The sequence below is a fragment of the Alternaria arborescens genome, assembly GCF_004154835.1.
Source record: "Alternaria arborescens strain FERA 675 chromosome Unknown contig_4, whole genome shotgun sequence".
Lineage (NCBI taxonomy): Eukaryota > Fungi > Ascomycota > Dothideomycetes > Pleosporales > Pleosporaceae > Alternaria > Alternaria arborescens.
In genome coordinates, this window is record NW_021167859.1 from 1,584,098 (window position 1) to 1,604,928 (window position 20,831).

Below are 20,831 nucleotides of genomic sequence, written 5' to 3' on the forward strand. Positions count from 1 at the left end.
TCCATTTTGGTTCGCTTTATAATCATTAACATTATTCTTTGTGGTCTTTATTCGACATAAGGTTGCTAAAGGAGCTCTCTGCCATTCCGATTCACACAACCACGTTTATGCGATACCGAACACCTTCGTAGGGGTGATGGTGAAGTTGAGTTGTGGTGTAACAAACTGGTTGTACCTAGCCTCGTGGCTGCCGGAGAAGTTGTAGGCAGGGCTGTCATGTCAAGTCAGCGTACGTTCTTGGTCACATTTCCTAATAGGAATGGTAACTTACCGGTCCTCATATCCAGCGTATAGGAAGCTGACCTCAATCTCCTTGGGTCCAAATCCTTGGCCATCGTTTTCCCTCAAAGAAAACCTAGCCGCAACACCGTTGTTGACACCCTCGAGCAGTTGGCATGTCTCGTATGTTGAAGGGACGGTGAAGCTGTTGTCATATCCCTGCTCGTAGCCGTGGCAGTACGCCTTTACACCTGCGATCTCTCCCTTGATGGTCGGTACGGTGACGTTGAAGTTGTAGTAGCAGCCGGATCGACCGCAACCAGCCTCCCAGTTCTCAACTTGCCAATCCCAGTTTTCGGGAATTGCGATCTGGCGAGCGACAGGGCCGGCCATGACAGAAGTTGCCAGAAGAGCGAGAGCGGTGAAAGAGACCATTGTGAAGTCGAGGTTGTAGTGGTTCGTATTAAGAATAGATACGTAGGGGCTTGTTTGGTGAGCGTGTAGAGTGGGCGTGTGAAGATGCAGAAGATAGACAGCAAAGACGAATACCTTATATACGACGAACAGTTGTGCCAACACGAAGTTGCACCCTTAAGCAATGCATAGTCGTGCCGATCAATTAAATCGTCAATACGGTAAATAGCCGTAGGTGCGGGAAGGTTTGCTGATTCGGGGAGTTGCACGTCATAAACAGGCCGAGATCGCCTGCCGAGACTGCCCTTTGCAGCAAGCAACATAACATGAAGACACGGCTGTTCCGGGTACTAACTGCAAATCAACCACCACGGTCCACATGTCGCTATATTTGGATATAACCTCTACGCCTCTCCCACGATGCGAACAGTGAGTAGTCTCACGACCTTCAGAGCGCATTGAGCCTATCTTACACACAGGCAGTACGTCGGTCAACTCTCTGTGTAGGAAAGCTGCACCGCCACTCCGTTAACGAGTCACTTGCCTATTTGCCTACAGTGGAGACGCTAAGGCACCCGTATTTCCCTTGAGTTGGTGACCATAAACGTCATTCCTAGACCAAGCATCACCTTAGCCGGTCTTTGCTGTTACAGTCGCCACTAGTCCGAAGTAACATCACTCTTGGGCATTTCTCACCTGATTCAAATGTACTGTGGTTGAGGCTTCCAAACTTTATTATTTCGGTCCCATCGAAAGACAATCTGGTAGGTTGGTAACATGATTGGTGTTTCGACGCTTTTGTGGAGTTCACAACCACTACTCCACTGCATTTTTCAGAGAAAAAAAATAGAACACAGGACATGTTTCGATGTTTATGTTGCTTTTGGAGAGTATGGAGCGTACAACACACTGACTAAGTTCTTTGGCCTGAGTTCCAACACCGCATATAAGGGAAAAACTAAATATGTATAGAAATGTCAAGCCTGACCTTGCAGCTTACATTGGCTCCTAAGAAGAGAACTTATAAAGAGAGCTACCTAGGTATGCTCCAGAGAGATGTTTGTTTCTCTTTTTGGTGTAGTGCCAGTGCGCTGCTCCCTCCTATCGCCGTAAGCAGCAAGAGAAAGCCAACGCGAACTACGAATCTCACAGTCAATCCTTTGGATATGTTTTCCTCACAGTAGGCTTATACATTCAATTTATGGGAGTCTCGATCCAAAGAAGGTGGTAGAACAGCCATGTTCCAGATATGTTCGCTTCCAGAGACGGAAATGAGGAGGCATCATCACATCCATTGTAGCAGATAGAGTTTTGGAAAGATGAGGCAGCACATGATTGCCAGCCGTACTCATGTCTTGAGGAACGAGGAGGCGGCGCACCCATTCGGTATGATGCAGATTTCTTGAAGTCATGAAGAATAATGTGGGTGTGTAGAAGAAAGACGCCAGGCGCATCCAGTAGGTTTTGTATACTTGGCAGGCGCTGAGTTTGGCCGGCAGAGGTGGTGTAAGTATGGAACGCTGATGTTTTACATTCGGTGCACCTCTTCCTCCCGTAATGGAAGTATAGGTATCATTCGAAAACCAGAGCCACCATGTCCCATTTCGTCAATGCTTTTGGAAACGAGATCGTAACTCAAGCTGGCTCATGGCTGGTGTCGACCTTGTTTCTAAATTCAGATATAGCAGAGAGAGAGACAGCCATTCCTGGTTTGGTGTATCTTTTCGGAGGAAGACATGACGCAGAACATCAAGTTTTGGCTTCGTTTTTGGGAGAAAGAGGACAAAAGTCCATATGGTCAATTAATTGGGTTTTTTATTTCGTAATGGATGTTGTAATTAATGGAAGAAAGTGAAGAACGCAACGAGAGAAGTATTTATACGTCGAGCGTGCCCTGAGCTTAGGCCATACGACAGATTTGTAGTGTGTATCTTTACGGGACAAAATCCTCGAGATTCGCACGCATGGAATCTGGAAACCCAGGTGTGACAGTTTTGCTATGTAAGTCATGGAACAGAGTTTCCTTAGTTTTGAACACTGGCAAGATAGCTTGTCTACCTAAGTCACCCATCTCATTTCGGTACATCTAATGTCCTCTCCCTACCAGCCCGTCTATCACGCATCCTAGGCTCGCGCTCATCCCCGCTCCCTCCCTTCTCTTCAACCATCACCCCAGCCCCATCACTACTCGCCGCACTCCCTCTCCTCCCATGCGGACTCAGACTGCCCATCCTCTCTCCCCTCTCATTCCTTTGCAGCCGACTGGCAGCCGTAGGATCCGCATCCGCCAGCGCAACGGGCGTGGCAACCCTCGCCAGCTCAGCCACGGCCCCCCCCTCCTTTGGCTCAAAAGGCTGAATCATGCAAGATGCCACTTCGCTCCGGACAGAACTCCTGCTACTCGACCGTTCATCACCGCCCGGTTTCTCGGTTGGTGACAGTGGTAAAGGTTGCTGGGGAAGACGCATAACAGCCAGCTCGCTCAACCACCTTCTAGCCAACGCCCTGCGGACTCTGCCGACGACGCCGAAATCTTCACCTCCATCTACAGTCTTCCCTAACTTGACCTTGTCCTCGCCGAACCAGCGGGTGATAAGTCGCCATTTGATGCCTGCCCACCGCCCTACTGGTATGACATCGTCACGCGGACCGCTTCTGCTCCATAGCGATGGTTGCGCAGTAGCAAGTTCATGATACAACGATTCATAAACACCTCTGCGCATGGGGTTCTGGCGTTGGCTAGCGAGATTATGTTTGACGCCGTACCAGAGAATGAGGACGACGGCAAGGACGGGGATGGAAACGATGAACCACCATTTCAGCGGTGGGTTCTCCGAAAACGTGGAAACGTTCATGCCGAAGAAACCGACGGTGAAGGTCAAGGGCAGGAAACTAGTCTTGTTAGTTTGGACAGCCGATGGGATAGGCGGTTAGGGGTTACGTACATGAACGTGATCCAACTCAACCGCCACATACTCAAGCCTAATTGCAAAGAGTGTCGGGCATCCCTGATACCCACGCTCTTGTACATGAGGTCTGACAGAGCGGTTGTAGGCAGGATAACATCTCTTTCCCACTGCCCGGTCAGTTTATCTAGCTCGTCTGGCACGGAGCCTAGCCAAGGCTGGTCTGACGATTCCTTTGGGTCGGCACCAGCAAGGTCATGAAGATGCGTGACCATTTCTTTGATGACGTCGACGTGGATGTAGATGAGGCGTTCGATCTTGAGCCATTGTGCGCTGTTCTTCCAGAGCTCGGGGGCGCGGGACTCGTCAGCAGGGTTTTCGTAGACTGTAGTTGGGGATTAGCGAATGGACTACTTGAACGGCCAGAGGTAGGCTCCTACTCACTCTTGTCTTCGAGGATGCCAACATGTGTCTCGCAAATGGCCAGGAACTTCTGCCAATTATAGCTCAACGCCTTGAAAATATCCTGGAGGATGAAATCCATACACTCCGCTGTCAACGTTTCGTCGTTCTCCTCCATGGGCAGGTAGAAGGAGAGACGTCTCCAACGGGATTCGAGTTCTTGTCTGGCACCAATAAGGGTATCTTTGACGGAGCCAGTGACTGAGTTTTCAAACAGAATGATCGTGTTTCCGTTGTCGAGAGAGCGAAGCTTAGGGATGTAGCGTTCTTGGTGTTCATTCGCATCTACGTTGCCGTAACTCTTCTTCAATCGCATATACTCTTCCCATGCTTCCTCGTCGTACGGATTTGGTATGTCGGGGTCGACGGCTTGGCCTGGTGTACCGTCGCTAAGCTGCACATATACATTCAACCGTTGTACATAGACATCGTGTCCGTATCGTGGCTGGTCCGACTCGTCGTAGTGGTTTAATTCCATTATTGACTTGTTGCTGTTTGGACGTGGGATGTGGGTGCCTCTTTCGTAGGATTTGAGATAATCGGCGCCGAAGGCTGCGCGCGAAATGCCACGCCAGGGATCGTGTTGAGCGCGGAACGTACGGCCATTGAGAACAGGTTTGCCGCCGCGTTGTTGAGGTTTGTCGTGGCTGGCCCAACGGCCGAAGTTCGTGCCTATCAGATCGTCTGTAGCGTCGATGTTGAACTTGCGGAGAAGGTAGCGCGTTGCCCAACTCGCGTTCTGTACGTGGATCACGCGCAATGCTGCTTGCGCTGAGAGGTCTTCTTTCCGGTAGAAACGGCGCAAGCTGTCAATGTCGCAAAACTCCTGTGCCATGATCTTCCGCCTGCCCTTCGTCGAATGTTCCTTTGCGACATAGTCGATAAGCAACACGCGTCCTTGCGACCAGCTTTCCTTTGTCCAAGGTTCTCGCCATTCGAGGTTTGGACTGTGCTTGCGACGGTGGCCAAATGGGCCTTTCTGGTGTTCATGCGGTTGAGGCTGCGATTGTTCGCGTTCGAGGGACGGACGTGTGGACGTGGTAAATGCTCGCGGGGCTGTTCTAGACGTTAGCAAGGGATCCTTTCAACCAGCCATTCGTGGCATGTGCCAGCGCAACACCCAGTCTGGCAATGTTCAGGCGCCAACAAGCAATTCTAGGCACTGTTCATGATCCACGCCAGTCTGCTCTTCTTTCCGAAAGTCTGTCGTACTTCTTTTCTTCTCCTCCCGAGGCCACTCACCATTCATACCGTCCATGTCAGGACTCGGCAGCGGTCCTGCGCCCGTCGCTGTATCTTCAACTGTAATCGGTGGCGGGGTGTCCGAGTTGCGCATCCTCATACTAGCCATGGTATACCAGATATTCGTCCAAGGAGCTGAAGCTTGCCGGGGCTATGTCGTGAGCTAGGAGCGAGGGCGTTTAAGGATCACCATTCGTCAAGGACCACCAACGAGATTCGAGAGTACGACAACCGGGTGCGACCAACAAACAGTCCAGCTCGTTATATTAAGAAGATGAGCACATAAGTGCGATCGCAATGACGGGGTCACGGTGGGCGAGGATGATAGTATATAATCATGGTGGAGGCCTGACCGGTATGGTGGATGCGCCGAGCGCAAAGTAATGTGTGGAGTTGTTGTGGCTGATACGATCATGAGGCTGAGCCGCGAGTCTGGGGTTCGCGTCGCGTGAACAGTCGCCGCCTGCACTAAAGTAAGCTAAGCTGCGGAATCAGCCCTACGAATACGGGAGACAGAACCCTAGATATTTGCGAGGCGTCCCATATCCTCCAAGTTCTCGCAAACTTGTCCAGCATAGGTACTTTGCTGGTATGTCTTTTACAACATCGCAACGGCGCTTTTTACCAGTGAACGACGGCCATGTTCACATTCTGAAGATTAGCGATCATCACAGCCCAAGTCCAAGGTTCGATCACAAGGTCAGCATAGGATAAGACCACATGAACAGCATTTAGATCTATTACGCTATTGTATTTAATGACTTAGTATACTCCAGACCCATACAACAGCTTCGTAAAAGTCGAACGCCTTGCCGTACAGATTCCTATATCTTACTGCAGTACTAAACGCTTCAGACCATGTCATGGCCTCGCGTAGGCACCGGCTAATTAGGTCTAGTGTTTAGACAGTAACTACGAGGCTTGTATGTAGAAGTCGCAGGGAGATTCGATATATGCAGAACAACAAGTGTATGATATGGTATGGGTCGTGATATCGTGTCGGGTTGATGCAGCGCTGACAGAACCAGTGCGCCATGATGGGTATTAGCAAAGAGATAAAGAAAAGCCCAAAACGAAGGTTTCGCTCGCTCGCTCAAACGCCGTGAAAGAGGGAGAAAACAGGGGTACCGGGGTATCTAATCATTCACATTGGCGACTGCGCCGTGTGATGTCCTCGTCACTAAGGGCAGCTAGCCAAAGACATTTGCTGAGGATATGTGGTTCGACATTGAAGGTGTATTTGGAGCTGGCTTCGAGCAATCGGAGTAGGTTCTTGACGATGGTGGCGGCCGTGTGGTGTCGGTCGAAGTTTACCAGTCGTTCGCCGCCGACTGGTGGGGCGTCAATAAAGGCGGGCTTCTGAGCATTGTAGATGAGATCGCGCGTGTAGACGCCTAGTAGTTGTTAGCTTCTGTATGGATATATATCATAATAACACTCACCAATAAATGGAATACAGCCATCGTCGACAGTTGCTGTCTCCATTTCAAGCCGCAGGTTGTGGAAGTTCTTCAAAGGCTGAACGAGTGCCTCCAACTCTGTCATGACCAGCATTTCAGCAGCGGGAACCAAAGCCCATGTCTTCTTGAGACTTGATACATCGTTCGATATCAAGGCTATCGCAATCTGGTACATAGTGGCGTAGTTGCGGTATCGTCGCGCATGTGTTGCGATGTGAATAAACTTGGTAATGCATCGCGCCCGTTCATGGATGTCCTCAGTGAGCAGGACCTCAGAAACGACCCATTTGACGACGAGATTGAATCGCGCGATGACAACGTCTACACCCCTGGCCTCTTCTGTTCTGAGATATTGTACCCAATCGCGGATTTGTGGAGAAGACTGCTTCCAGCGCAACTCGATGAGTTCTTTCCAGTCGATCTCGTCCAGTGCGTCCTTTTCGACTATGGTAAGTTGTTGAGCAAGGATTTCGGAGTCATAAGCCAGGACGAAGGGCAGATGCGCGGTTTGGGTTGGAAACGCATCCTGCTGAGGACCTTCGAGGTCAGCGGGGGAGTCAGCAAGAGGCCCAGATTGCGGAGCCGACTGTGGGTTCGCTCGGGAGACAGTCGGGGTGAGACCTGGCGTAGGTAGACCTCTATCGAAGATTGTTGAGCTGGGCACAGCATCGTTTAAGCGGTTTGCAGTAAGGGGCGGTGTTGGAGGGTGGCGCATGGGATGCGTTGGCAGATTATCGGGATCTGTCTCAGGCGTTGTTGGCTCATCGTCGAAGAAGCTTCTTACCCCATGACTATCACGACCCGACTTTGCACCATCTCCGGAGCCCATCTCGCTGAGATCCTCATCCTCATCAAGTAAGAATGACTCACGTGGGTACGAAGTCATTGGTAAGGTCCCACCAGGCGGTATCCGCTTCATGCTGTCCGTCTCGACGATGTAATCAACAGATGAATCCATCGAGGAAGATGTCCCTGGGGCGCGAGCAGGCTCGGGTGAGTTGCTAGCAAATTGCAGAGGTGATGGCTTAGCAGAAGACCTCATGGTGTCGAGCGTATGCCCTCGCTGAGAGGTTGCGATCTCGCTCAAGCGCCGATCGAGAAGTGGTATCGAGGAATAAGAGTCGGTTGACTCGCCCACTGACTGAACCGCAGGTGCGCGGCTATTGAAGTTCTCGGCAGACAAGCGATATATGCCTTGCCCGTCTGTTTCTGGAGGGGCCAATGGACGGTGGAAAACGTCGTCAGTTCCAGGACGCTCATGTTGCTCAACGTCCTGCTCATAGGTATCAGGTCGGGTGTTTTGTTCAGAGGCTCCCGTGGGTCGATAGTAATCCAAATCAACAGTGGTTCGTTGGGAGGGGATGCTAGGCGACTTCTTCTCATAACGCCCTTCCAGTTTCATTAGGGCCGATTCGACGCCGCCTTCATCGTCCGTATCGTCAGGCAGAGCAGCAAGCTTTGCTACTTCAGCTTCGAAAGAAGGTCTCAGATTGGGCTGTGAGGAGTGTGTGTCTACTAACGAAATTGGCTTCTTTGGGACTTCAGCTTCAGCAGGCCCTTCCAAAACACGATTGACTTCTGTCTCCGAATCGATAAAGCGATCAGACCGTAAGATGACAGAGTTTGTCACTGAGTGTGTGCGATTGGAAACGGAACCGGTAGAATGTGGCCGCTGCAAAGTCTCAAGATCATGAACGTTGCCTGCAGCGCGCAGGTCACCACCTGGTCTTCTACGAAGCTGGCGGGCGGGCCCACTAGCTTCAGGTGCTGCCTGACGTTCGAGGAAGAAGGGGTCGTTTTCTGATGACATCGTTTGAAATGTTGCAATGCTGGCAGGTCCTTGACGCCTGCTAAGCACGCTGTTATAGGATGCATGTCGACGGAGAGACAGGGAGGTCTTGGTAGAGCCCCGGCGCCGGAAGGAATGCATCCTTGCTGGACCTGCAGAGATGGACCTTCTTTGTCTTGTCGGAGGCTGGCGAGTCGACATGCGCGAGGTGCGATACTCTGGCGGCGCTGAGCGAGGCTCTGGGTAGTCGTAGAGATCAGAGTTGTGTACTGATGGAGCGGCTTCGCCAGCTAGGTTCTCGTCAAGTGTTTCCTCTTGCTGATGGCTGTCTAGCTTTGTGGGCTCCTTCTCAAGATCGGGCGGTAGGGTATCCGACATGACAGGTAAAGGTGGCGGACCAGTATCGTCGATAATCAGAATCGACTTGCTGCCACTAGTAATGGCGCTGTGTACGCGGGCATCAGGTGCCCTCTGGTGCTCATTCGGGTTTGGTGTACCACGGCTATCGAACTCAAACTCGAATCCCCCAAGGTCAGGAGGGTCGATACCATGGTATTCATGGCTTTCGTTTTCGAGCTGCTCCTGAACTGCAGCTCGAAAGCTCTCTGCAACCGTAGCAGCCAGAACATCAATACGCACCTGCGGTCTCGGTCGAGCAGGACGTCGTTTGTGTACACCGCCTGAAACTGAGACGGCTGATGCTGCACCTGGGTTGGAGGCTCGCATGTATGACGGCTGGCGCTGTTGGCTAGCGCTGCCTAATTGGGGGCTTGGGCTCAATTGCTGTCGTGTGCTTAGTGCGCGACGTACACTGCCGAAGATCTTCTTCATGCCTGGGGAATGGGCGGTGGCATGTCCTGGTCTTTGGAACTCATTTACTTCAGCATCCTCAATGTCTTGAAGGTACTGAGAGCGCGAAGGACGTATAGCTCTGACTTCGAAATATGGTGAGCTGGGTTGGAAGAGTCCACCGCGTACTAGAGTGCCAGGCATATTCGTGACAGCTGACATAGCATAGTCCGCGGGTGCATTCTTGGGAATGGACAGCGGAGCTCTGCTATCTCTGAGAGCGTCTGAAAAGCTTCCACTACGCTTGTGACCATGCGACGGGCGGTGGACGCTCTTAATGGATGCTGGCTGTTGTGGACTGGCTGTCAAGCGAGCAGTACCAGTGGGGATTGGGTTGGCGACCGGTACTGGATGTGGATACAAGGGAAGCTCGACCGCCTGGTCATGTTTGTTCAGACCTCGCATGGGTATAGAACAGGAAAGGACGTGCATACTCTGCTCGCTGGCGGGCGATAGGGGTATTTGCGTGGGCGCAGCTTCGAATTCTTGTGATGGTATGTAGGGTGAGCTCATGGAGTTCTGAGGCGTATGGCGTGCTCTTTGCGCCCAATCCATATGCCGACTAGCAAAATGGTCACTTGGGTTTGAGCCGATAGTTTCCTTGGTGTCCCGGACATTGGTTCGTGGAGGCGTGCTTGGTACTGGAACAACCGGAGGGGGCTCCTCATATGCTGCTTGTGAGCCATCGTATCCGCCTGGAAGCAGCTCGTCGTCGGCATAGTTTTGGCCGATGATATCTTCGGTCTCCCAGTATAGCGCACACGTCCGCCTCCAGCACTTCTTCAACTCCCCAACAATCTTGATGTCGCCTCCGCCTCCATCTTCTCGAGCTCGGAGATCGCTGTACAGGCTGTTGACAAGGTCGCAGAAATTAGTTCGTAAAGAGTAATACGGCATGAAATCGTCGACAAAGTAGTTCAGAATCCAATGGCGAAGGGCTACAAAAGTCCGCACGCGGACGATGCGCCCAAAGTCGTCTTGGCGATCGACGGCCCATCGTAGTCGAGATATGAGGTATGCGACAAGGTCTCGGGTACACAAAAAGGCGCGGAAAGTCAGAAAGAAGTCAGATAGGAGTTCGTAATCCAGGAAGCTTGGAGAAGTTATATGCGCTACAAGTCGTGAAGGGGTGGCTGCGAGAATCTCACCCTCGGCGTTGAAGCGCACCACAGCGCGGTCGTCGGGGTTGATTGTAAGGGCATCGTAGAGTCGGGGACTAATAGGCATGTGCGAGACACGCGCTGAAGAGGGACCGGAGAGGGGTACAGCTGGGCGGTCCATAGTGGCGCGGAAGCGGTGGGGGACAGGCGAATAGGCGTCTGAACGTGGGCGCGACGACAGAAACGACTGCCGCACCCCTCGCTGTGGGGTCAGGAGCGAATTGGCAAAGTCTTCGGTGCCTGAGGTTCGGGTGTAGACTGAACTGCGCAGGTCTGCCGTCCCTCGTGTGCTGAAACGCGGAGTGCCCAAGCGGTAATGCGGGATGGGAACCTGCAACAGCGGGAATGACGATGTGTCTGCGGTCTTGGGGCGCATATGCGAGGGCCTTTCAATGACGACTTTGAAGGTGCCCGGCTCGTGGCTCAGCGTCGTGGCAGTGTGGTCGTCAACGGTGGAGAATGAATGCGAGCGCACGTGTGCGAGTCGTCCAGTGGTGGGATCTGCCTGGGGTTGCTGCTGGAAGGCATTGCCCTCGTTCAGGTCTGGCAGCGGTGGCGTGGGTTCAGAGTGGGGTGTCCTTGAGCCGTATAGACTTTGCTCCCATTCATTGCTGGTCGGGCGGAGCTTGTCGAGAGTTGCGCTGTCGGGCGGCGTCTGCGGCGGAAAGACGAAGGGATCCGGTTGACGGCCGCGCTGGTTACCAGGACGGGCTACGGGTCTGTGAAGGTTAGATTCTACACATGAGAGATTCAAGTATGTGAAAGATGGAGGGAGGGAGGAGGCAAGAGGCGAGACATGACGTGCGCCTTCCTTGTGGTGTCGCTCACGTATCGCTCCTTCCTCATACGTCCATGATGTTTGCTGGGACAGACTCGTCCCACCACCAACACCATGGCAATCTCGACATATCAAGTTGGTGCGTACCTCAGGTAGATGACGCCGTTGTGAACATTGGCCACGGTATAGCTCCGTCCGGCCGAGGTCGAGTTACTCGTCGTCGTGTCGATGGTGGCGTTGCTGGTGCCGCGTGCCCTCGTCCTGCTCTTGAGTTGCTCCCTCGAGTCCTTCACTCTTCGCAGACGGCGCGTGTCGTCAGCGCGCCGTTTTGCCGTAACTGCACCTGCTCCTGCACCGGGCAAAATATCGCGTTTCCCTTCGGCAGGGGAGCCCGGTGCAGGGAAGACATTCTGTTGCATTGCCGATAAGGCCATCCTCCCCCATAGTTCAGCGCGCAGCAATTCGACGAGGTTTGCCGGCGTCAGCGAGTACGTGAACGAAGCATGGCCAGCAGCGACTCGACTGTGCAGACTTCTTAATTACAAGACAGGACAAGAGGGAATCGACTAGAGTTGATTGATGTGCAGCCCTGTCACATCGCCCAGCGGCGCGCCAGACGACGCAATTCACCAGTCAGCGCCCGTGTCGCTTGGGCTGAACGCCGCTATGCATTGACCCAGGCCTGGCCGGGCTAATCTGTCCTCGCTTCACTCCGGTGCTCCGCCTGCTCTACAGGGAATTGCATTGCCATTACAGGTTTACACATGCTGACATGCACTGGCACGCACAGGAACCCGCTTTGCTGTGCAGATGCGAACTGCTTTTTCCACTCCCCGTCATGCGAACTGCCCGCCTTCGCCTCACAGCCACACGCTTCTGTCGGCCACTCGCCAGCTGCACATCTAAGATCTAGCAAGCACTACTGCGCTATTACGTCGGGAGCCGAGCTATAGTCTCCCAGCCCACGTGAGGTTTAAGGTTCACCCGTGACGACTAACTCATCCGCGAGGTCAAGGTTCCTCCCACTTATGTTGGTCGCATTCGCAACGGGCATCTAATCCCCCGAGGAGCGTGACAGCGCAAGATTGCAAAACAACAACAACGCATACAACAGTCAATAAACACACGTCCATCCGGCATCCTGTACAAGGGTACTGCCGTTTCCAGATGAACACACATACATTCAGTGCCGCGATCTGCCATTGCATCGGTACTTTTGCTCCCTGGCGATCCAAAGCAACCATTGGCCGCCCTCATCATCTCGCTAAACAAGTGTTTCCCTTCTATCGCAATCCCCTAGCATCCCGCAAACACCACCTCGGCTCATTTCCGACCCTGCGCAACGTCATGACAGCACTACTATGAAACAGGCCTACCCTTATACAAACGGCTGCCGCAATTTAATGCCCACTGGTTCGAGCAGTCAACGGTCCAAGCTGACTCGACCAGCACAACCACGTACATTATCATGGCCCTTTGCGTCAGGCAGCAATTCCACAAGCGCAACACCCTGGATGCCCATCAAACCGCGAGCTACTGCACGACATCAACCATGGTACAACCCCATCGTTCTGCATCTGGCCACCGCTGCTTGACACCTGTAAGAATTCAGAAATGCTCACACACTAATTCTGCCTACATAAAAACCTGCGCCGGTACACCTAGCTCGTGCCGACCCATCCCGAGCAAACCAGCCAGAGTGCTTAAACGACAAGTACAGAGATGGCCTAGTACATCGCCGACCGAAGAATTGCCTGATGCACAGCACAACTTCTATATTCGGCACGACTTGCAGACCCCGACTTCGCCTCACGCATCCGGCCCGACTGCTAGCGTCAGAAAAGGGTCGGGCCTGCACTAAATGATCTGAGAAGGTACGATATAAGCATGCAAATCGCCTAGATATTGGATCAGCGATACACGGCCCTTGTAACGAGATCGGTGACAGTTCCTGATGGAGCAAGACTAATTTTTTCACATATTCAATGGAGAAAACTCCCTTTGCTGAACACCTTGACCCCGAAATACGCCCTGATCAAAACGGATAACCCCTTGCAACATCTTCCTCCCCGTCAACGTCCAGCCCTCCTTCTACCTGCTCCGCGTGTTTCTTGTCCAGATACTCCAGCAATACATCCCCATACATCTCCTTACCCTTGTAACGACTTACATCCTCACCCCAAGAACGAATCGCGCTGGCTAATCGGCCAGGCACATAGGGCTCCTGCGCGATATCCGTGATGGGGTGGAAGTAGGTTCGAATCGTAAATACCACACCACCAGATTTAGGCAATCTGAGGGAGCAACGTTAGAAGCTTTACTCCGTGGACACCGGAACAGATAGGGGTAGTAGGGTAGCAGTAACATACCTCCGTAAACTCTGCCTCTCACTCCTAAACCAATGATGCTCAACCGCCTTGTTCTTCTCTGCTGTGAACCATCCGATGCCTCCATCTTCTTTCGCATCTTCACTGCCTATACTCTCGCTCCAGGCTAGTTTGTCGTCGACTTGAATGAAGTAGTTGTTCCGTAGAACAGGTGACTGTGGTTGTATTCTGCGGAAGAAATTGGACATTGGTTTCTCGAGTTTGTCTTTAAACCTGCGAGATTTGTTAGCGAATCTATCTTCATCAAGAAAGCAATGGTGAAAATCGACTGGAAAGGCTCACCCCGGAACGTCCCCACTCGTATGAATGGTAGAAAGCGGCATCCCAAACTTATCCTCCAGCCTCCAAAATCCCGCCAGCAAGATAGCACCAGCAAGCAAATAGTACTGCCCATCCTCCTTCTCAACCATGATTGCAAGATCATCTTGAATCATCCTAGCACACATCTCCATCGGATCCTCCCTCTCCCCATTTCTCGCACACCCCTCCACATCAAAAACCTCACCTGTCTCTAGATTCTTCATTCCTTTCCCCTTCCTCAACTTCATCTCTTGGAACAAACTTGGATACCGCTGTGGTAAGTAATCAACCAACTCCTCCAACAACTCCTTCGCCGCACTCGTCGCTTCAGGAGCCGTCTTGATGCATCTTTCTCCTCGTTCTGCTATCCTGGCTGCTTTGAGGGAGTGGTAAGATGTGTATTCGTTGTCGAGTTCAATCCATTCATCCCACGACATGTTGCGTAGGCCCATTGTGATGTTGTATTTGGGACCGTAGCGGAAGGGACGATAAGGTAGAGGTTTTGTTGTTGATAGGGACCAATTTGGGTAAGGGGATGCCGTGGGGCGGGTGAATGGGGATGGGTGCCATACTAGATTCGAGGTGCAGTATTAGTTTGGGTAAGAACGAGGGGAGGTGGGAAGAAGGACTGAGAAATAGACTTGATTGGAATGAACATACCTCCAGGTGGCCTATCTGGAGCTTTGAACGGGGAACGTTTCTCGAGATTCGGCGTGCTGGGTCGAGAGGTAGGATGTCGACGGGTAAGAAGGAGGCGGTTAAGGGTTATGGCGAGCCATGTAAATGTTACGAAGAAAAGAGTTGCGTAGAGAGCTGCTTTCGGCTGTATGTTGACATCCTTGAGTAAAGTGTTGAAATGGATTTGTATGGTGGTGCAGTGGTGTTGTGCATCACGTGCGAGACGTGTTGTGTGCTCTTCGAGTTTGGTGACAAGGTCGGACATTGCAGACATCAGGGTAACGATACTACCGAGACATAGTCATCTAGATAGAAATGACGAGACGTTGGCTATATGAGTAAATACGTGCTCATGCGAATCGATAAGAAACCAAAGCAGCAGTATCCCGTAGTTGCGTTCATCATGCGAGGTGTGTAAAATAGCTTCCTTTTATTATTTCAGCATATATACAAGCCAATGGATTCCTGCGATAACGACCCATGACAGTGTGGGGTCGTCGCGCATGTGTCGTCAGTGATGGTTATCTCCCAGTCTGGGCGGGGAAAGCAATACCCCACTCGGTTAGACTTGGTGTCTATCGACGCAAAGCACCGAACAGAGCTGGTCGTTACCCTCCATAACAGGACCGAGCTTCCTCGTACCTTGTGGATAAGGTGATCAGGGAATGTAACGGCTGCCGAGTGCGTCTGGTCAAGTTGGAGCGCGTCGGCATTCGGCAAGAAGAGTTGCCTTCTTGTCCCTTTCTCCTCTATCTAACATGACCTAACTGACTACACATTATATCAGACGACCCGCGATACCACATCTGCGCTATGCGCCCTTTTGATCCCTGCGTTGCAACAGGCAGTAGTCGCCCCATTGGCGGCGGAACTTAGCCGGGATCACGGGTAGATCTGGGACCCAAAGCATGCGACTGATAGTATGTGTCTTGCTTGCATCCAGAAAAGGAAGACATTTTAGGTCCTTCCATTCTTCTGTATTAGAGACATAATCGGGCTCAAGAGTTGTTGGAGGAGCTCCAGCAGAGCGCGAGTCAACAATAAAGTCGCACTGGTCGATATTGGTCTATTTTATTAAGGTTAGTGGGAGTTATGTTTGCGCATGCCGGCTTCACCTACATATTTGCTAGGATCTTCCAAGTTTTCATCATTCATCCCAGATGGTACCAACCATGTGCCAGGGAACATTCCGAGAGCGGCGTCAGCCTCGCTGAACTCGCCTGGTAGAAGGCCAGAGAACTCGCTCTTGATGAACTTGGCACGAACTCCCTGAGGTAAGTTGAAAGACGACGGAAAGCGATACCACTCTTTCCCTAAACACACAGTGTCTCCTGGACGGGCGACTGCCGGGTCGAACAATGGCTTGTAAACTTTTAGTGGTGCTGAGTATGCGGACATATGGCCTAGAAATAGGTCAACACTACATCTCAAAGTGTTTGATGTATTCTGATGCATGGCGGTAGTTGAAGAGAAAGGTGCTCATAACATACCGTTGATCCTTAGAATGCCCAGGTTCAAAGACAGAAGCACAGGTATACAGACAATGACAAGCTTCACCATCGGAGGTATCTTGCTTACTAGATGTCGTGGGTCCATCGAGCCAAAGTTGGCTAGCAAGATGTGCAAGGAGAGTGCTGCGTTCCAGGCTAGCGCTGGGTATGCAGGGTACATAAATCGCTCTTCTTTGTGAGGCTGGACCGTGAATATGGTTAACCATAAGTAAAACGGGCTGACGAAAGTGATAGATCTGGTCAGCGTGCTGCGATAAACAGCCCGATCAAAGACAAGATACTGGATAAGTAGTAGTGGTAGAGCAGCCAACGCAAGAAAGAACCATATGTTAAAGTTCAGGGCCAGATTGCGGACGTAGAAGTGCCATGGCTCCACGCCATAGATATCAGGGCCTCTGCTACCCCCACTGAAGACGTTGTAAAGTACAATGTTCAGCGGCACGCACACGAGCTTCCTGTAGAAGAGCGAGTCGATGACGGTTTGTAAGAGTACAACGACGAGTGCTCTGCTCGCGCCACTGAGTAGTACTCTCCGCAAACTTTCTAGAATTGTGCCAGTGAATAGGCCCGCAATGACGTCTTCTGCAATGAATGGCAGAGCGAGAGCGCCTGCAAAAGGCCAGCCCAGGGCACTGCCTACAGCGAACCATGTAATACCCTGGGCAGTCCTCATGGTGCTTTTGGACCAGTCCATGAAAGACGCAAATCCAAGCATTGCACAATTCATGGCGAAACTCGACGGGAGGTATGCAGGGGCAGCATGGTACATGCCCGGACTTATAACCATGATCATCGCAAAGAACGATGCGACCCGCACCTCGAACGTCTTTCTAATAGCAGTGTACATGCGAGTCTGACATGCTGCACAGACTACCGCCAGAACGGCTCGCAGGAAATAGAACTCGAAGACTTTGGATCTTTGCAAGCCTAGCGTCTGCATAGGTAGCATCGCGAGCCCAATCACAAGCGAGTGTATGGCAGTATAGGCCCAACTTCGGATGGCATAGTCGGGAGAGTACTCCCAAGTCTGGAGACCGTAGCCATGGTTGAGGTAGTGGCTTGGTTCCCAGTAATTGAAGACTTCATCGCAGTCTTGGATCGGAGAGAATGCGGCAGCGACGAGATTGGCGAAGGAGAATACGCAGAAAACTGCAAAGGTAGAGAGCTGAGGCGGTGCACTACATACATGGTGCATACGTTAGCCTAGCTAATTGCAAGAAGGGCAGAAGTGAACCAACTCAGCTGTCTGATGCGCCGTCTTCGGGCGGGTAGTAGACATTTCAGCAGTTGGGCATGCAAAGGGCGAATCCAAGGCGCTGGCGAATCTCCATCGAAAGCACACAGAATGCACTTTCACTGACACGACACGAATGCGTAATGGGTTCGCGCTTCATAGGGCTGAGCTCGCGCCTGCCCGCCAAGCCTATTAGCGCGCATCCAAAAAGGCGACGTTCTCCCAGGACGTGCTCTTCTCAACCAGAACTATCATCGCACGCACTTAAGCAAACTGGTGCAAACAACGCAGTTGATATATCGCAGCGATCACGCGTGATTCAGAGAAGACTGCAGAGAGAGACACGAAAATGTCCGACTCTCTGGAACCACCGGCCAAAAGGGCGCGGTTGGAGGCGGACGCACCCTTTTATGGCACATCTACATCTGCATCTACGCTCGACGCGCCTGGCTCGCCTGTCGATGACATGGACGACGACTTTTACGACACTACACCCGTCAAGCCCTCTGCGCTGCCTACTGCGGTGGACGGGACGACGTCGTTGTTTGCTACGGCGGCACCCGCGCCAGCCTTTCACCTTCCTGGACTCGGCTCTGTGAGCGAGACCCCGGTCGCGCAGTCGCAACCACAGAGCGGCGCGGTCGTCCAAGACGACGCCCCTGAAGACGGCGAGCTCTCAGATGAGGAGGCCTTTTACCATGATGCGAATCCGCAGGCCGACATCCCAGTCGCGCCGCCCGTAGCCAATCAGGGTCAGGCGCAGGATGAGGCTCCACAGCACTCTGAGCCGCATCTCTCCTCTGTCCAAGATGCTGTTGCTGCTGCCGACACACCAGCCGCTGACACGGACGGTGAGCTCGACGCGGCTCTTACTGCCGCCATAGACCTCCAGAACGAGATTGAAGACACCCCCAAAGATGCTTCTGTACCCGATGGCGCGGCTTTCGATAGCAAGGCCGAATTCTTGCGCGCCGCCGAAGCCAACAGGAATGATCAGAACGCCGAGTGGCAGCTAGATTCGGATGCATCTGACTCGGACTCGTCTTCGGACTCCTCCAGCTCTGACGACAGCTCAGATGAGGGATCAGACGAGGGCGAGCTTCTCGACCCTGAAGAGCAGGTCCGCCTTCTGATGGCTGAAGCTGCCGATGAGCCCGGCGCTTCAGGCCCAGTCAAGGTCAAGACGCTCAACGAACAGGACGAGAAATTCGAGATGCCGGACATTACAGTCACCGAAAACACCAAGATCACAGAACTCGGCAAGGTGGAATCTATTGTTGGAAACCTCGTCGTCGTCAAAGCCAATATGTCTGGCGATGAACAAGTGCTTGAGTCTGGCTCTGCACTGTGTCTAGGAAATCGTACCGTTTGCGGCAAGGTCTCCGAGCAGATTGGCCGCGTGGAGGAGCCTCGCTACTCTTTCGGCTTTAACGACGCCGCTGAACTTGAGAATCTAGGTATTCAGAAAGACACGCCCATCTACTATGTGGATGAGCACTCGACCTTCACCGAAACAGAACCCATCCGCCAACAGAAGCATACCGATGCATCGAACCTCCACGACGAAGAGACCAACGATGTCGAGTTCTCAGATGACGAGAAGGAGGCCGAATACAAGCGTGAACAGAAGGCTAAGAAGCGCGCTAGGGCGGACGGCAACGACGAACAGGTAGCTGTCAACATCCCTACCGGGCCTAGACTACACGTAGACGCACCCGCACCACCCATCTACCGACCCATGGAGTACCAGGGTGGTGGTCTGAAATACAGCGACGATGAAGACGAAGATTTAGGCATGTACAAGCCGCTTGCCCGACCAGACCACTTCGAGCAAATCGTTGGTCAAGGTGCGCCACTAGAAGACCGAAGCCACGTTCGAAGGGGCATGGGTCGAGGCAGAGGACCTTGGGGTGATCGAGGTCGCGGCTTCCGTGGACGAGGTGGTGGTGGTGGTCGCGGCGACTTCGGCGGCGGACGCGGCGACAGAGGAGGCTACGGCGGCGGGCGAGGCGATTTTGGAGCAGGCCGTGGTGGCGGAGGGCAGCAAAACAACCGAGGAGCCGGCAATAACAATAACAACAACAACAACAACAGCAACAACAACCAAAACAACAGAGGCGGTGGTGACAAGGGCGGGCGTGGTGGCAAGAACCAATCTGACCGTGGCAGGCAACAGGACCAGTTCAACGATCGCCAACAGAACAACCAGCAAAGGAATCAATACTCGGCATCGCCAGCCCGCCAGCAACAAGATCGTAGCCAGTCTCACTCTCAGCAGGACCGCAGCCAGTCTCAGCAAGCCCAACCTCAACAGTCCCCATCAGGAGGAGGCGGCGGCGGCGGCGGCAAGAACAAGAACCGCAAGCAACGACAGCGTGAAAAGAGGGAACGGGAGCGCCAGGCACAACAGCAACAACAACAACAACAACAGCAGCAGCAGCCGCCGCCGCAACAGCCTCAGAAACAGCAACAACAACATGCTTCTCCAGCACCTTCTGGGCCGTCAAACGCTAACGCTTATGCAAACAACAGTAATGCAGGTTGGCCAGTGCCCTTCTCCGGACCATCACAGCCAGCGGTCCCATATGCTGCCGCTCCCGCGCCTCCGGCACCAGCAGCATACAACTACCAGCAGTCGTATACCCCTCAACCTCAATCAGTGGCTCCAGCCCAGCCACCTCAACAGCAGAACCAGGCGGCCAACCTGGCAGCGTGGGCGCAGTGGTTCCAAGTCGTAGGAGCCATGAGCGGACAGCAGCAGGCACCACAACCGCAAATGCCAGCGCAAGCACCTGCGCCACCCCCACCTCAGTCACAAGCGCAATACTCTTACCCTTACCAGCAATATGGGCAGCCAGCAGCCCCTGCAAACCCTCCGCAACAGGGCAATGCTCAAGCTGGAGCGCAGTCTCTCCAAGATATTTTACGAGCTCTTCAAGGCGGTGGAGCACCTCAGTAGGCTCGAGGACAGTTGATCAATTCGGATAGGTGTTTTGTAAGATTATTCTGTTTCAGTATGAGGCATGGTACGTGAAAGCTGTTTTGATGCCATGCCATGGCAGCTTGACGAGGCATGCCTCTGGTACTGGATACAGGTCTCCCTCTGAATGCGGAAATGCAGATCTACTGCGTCACTACAGAAAGAGGAATGTGAGATAGACAGGGCGACGTATAAGCTTTAATGATTGCTTTATTAGATGCATTGCGATGAGTGGTCTGTTGTGAAATGATCCGATCCGATCCGGTCGCCGAAAGAAGCAGTTCGGATGGGTATGAAGGACGTAATATGACTATGCCCAGGCTGGCACCTTGATAATCATTTACAATACACACGTTCGCAATGTAGGAACACAAAGGTTTGACGCGAGCCCTATTGGCCCCCGTCGAAGCAATATTCACATCACGTCAGCGCTGAGCGCAGCAGCGTAAGAATACACGCAAG

At 52.7% G+C, this 20,831-nt stretch overlaps 6 protein-coding genes across 6 annotated transcripts; 1 reads left to right on the forward strand and 5 right to left on the reverse strand.

Moving 5' to 3' along the window:
• Positions 1-105: 105 nt before the first annotated feature.
• AA0111_g2648 (hypothetical protein) lies at positions 106-654 on the reverse strand (the record flags this gene model as incomplete). The annotated part of the gene is made up of 2 exons (XM_028648442.1): positions 106-211; positions 272-654. 2 exons carry the CDS (start codon positions 652-654, stop codon positions 106-108), a joined length of 489 nt encoding a protein of 162 aa, XP_028510323.1.
• A 2,051-nt stretch (positions 655-2,705) lies between these two features.
• AA0111_g2649 (hypothetical protein) lies at positions 2,706-5,352 on the reverse strand (the record flags this gene model as incomplete). Its single annotated transcript, XM_028648443.1, has 4 exons — positions 2,706-3,525; positions 3,579-3,924; positions 3,984-5,057; positions 5,244-5,352. 4 exons carry the CDS (start codon positions 5,350-5,352, stop codon positions 2,706-2,708), a joined length of 2,349 nt encoding a protein of 782 aa, XP_028510324.1.
• Positions 5,353-6,383: 1,031 nt separating this feature from the next.
• AA0111_g2650 (hypothetical protein) lies at positions 6,384-11,698 on the reverse strand (the record flags this gene model as incomplete). The annotated part of the gene is made up of 3 exons (XM_028648445.1): positions 6,384-6,637; positions 6,686-11,220; positions 11,427-11,698. 3 exons carry the CDS (start codon positions 11,696-11,698, stop codon positions 6,384-6,386), a joined length of 5,061 nt encoding a protein of 1,686 aa, XP_028510014.1.
• Positions 11,699-13,314: 1,616 nt separating this feature from the next.
• Positions 13,315-14,909, reverse strand: AA0111_g2651 (hypothetical protein; the record flags this gene model as incomplete). Its single annotated transcript, XM_028648446.1, has 4 exons — positions 13,315-13,573; positions 13,649-13,879; positions 13,949-14,537; positions 14,627-14,909. 4 exons carry the CDS (start codon positions 14,907-14,909, stop codon positions 13,315-13,317), a joined length of 1,362 nt encoding a protein of 453 aa, XP_028510013.1.
• A 546-nt stretch (positions 14,910-15,455) lies between these two features.
• AA0111_g2652 (Alpha-1,2-mannosyltransferase) lies at positions 15,456-17,434 on the reverse strand (the record flags this gene model as incomplete). Its single annotated transcript, XM_028648447.1, has 4 exons — positions 15,456-15,710; positions 15,764-16,047; positions 16,135-17,333; positions 17,394-17,434. 4 exons carry the CDS (start codon positions 17,432-17,434, stop codon positions 15,456-15,458), a joined length of 1,779 nt encoding a protein of 592 aa, XP_028510016.1.
• A 304-nt stretch (positions 17,435-17,738) lies between these two features.
• On the forward strand, positions 17,739-20,348 carry AA0111_g2653 (hypothetical protein; the record flags this gene model as incomplete). Its single annotated transcript, XM_028648448.1, has 1 exon — positions 17,739-20,348. The coding sequence occupies one exon, from the start codon at positions 17,739-17,741 to the stop codon at positions 20,346-20,348; it is 2,610 nt and encodes an 869-aa protein (XP_028510015.1).
• Between the last annotated feature and the right edge of the window lie 483 nt (positions 20,349-20,831).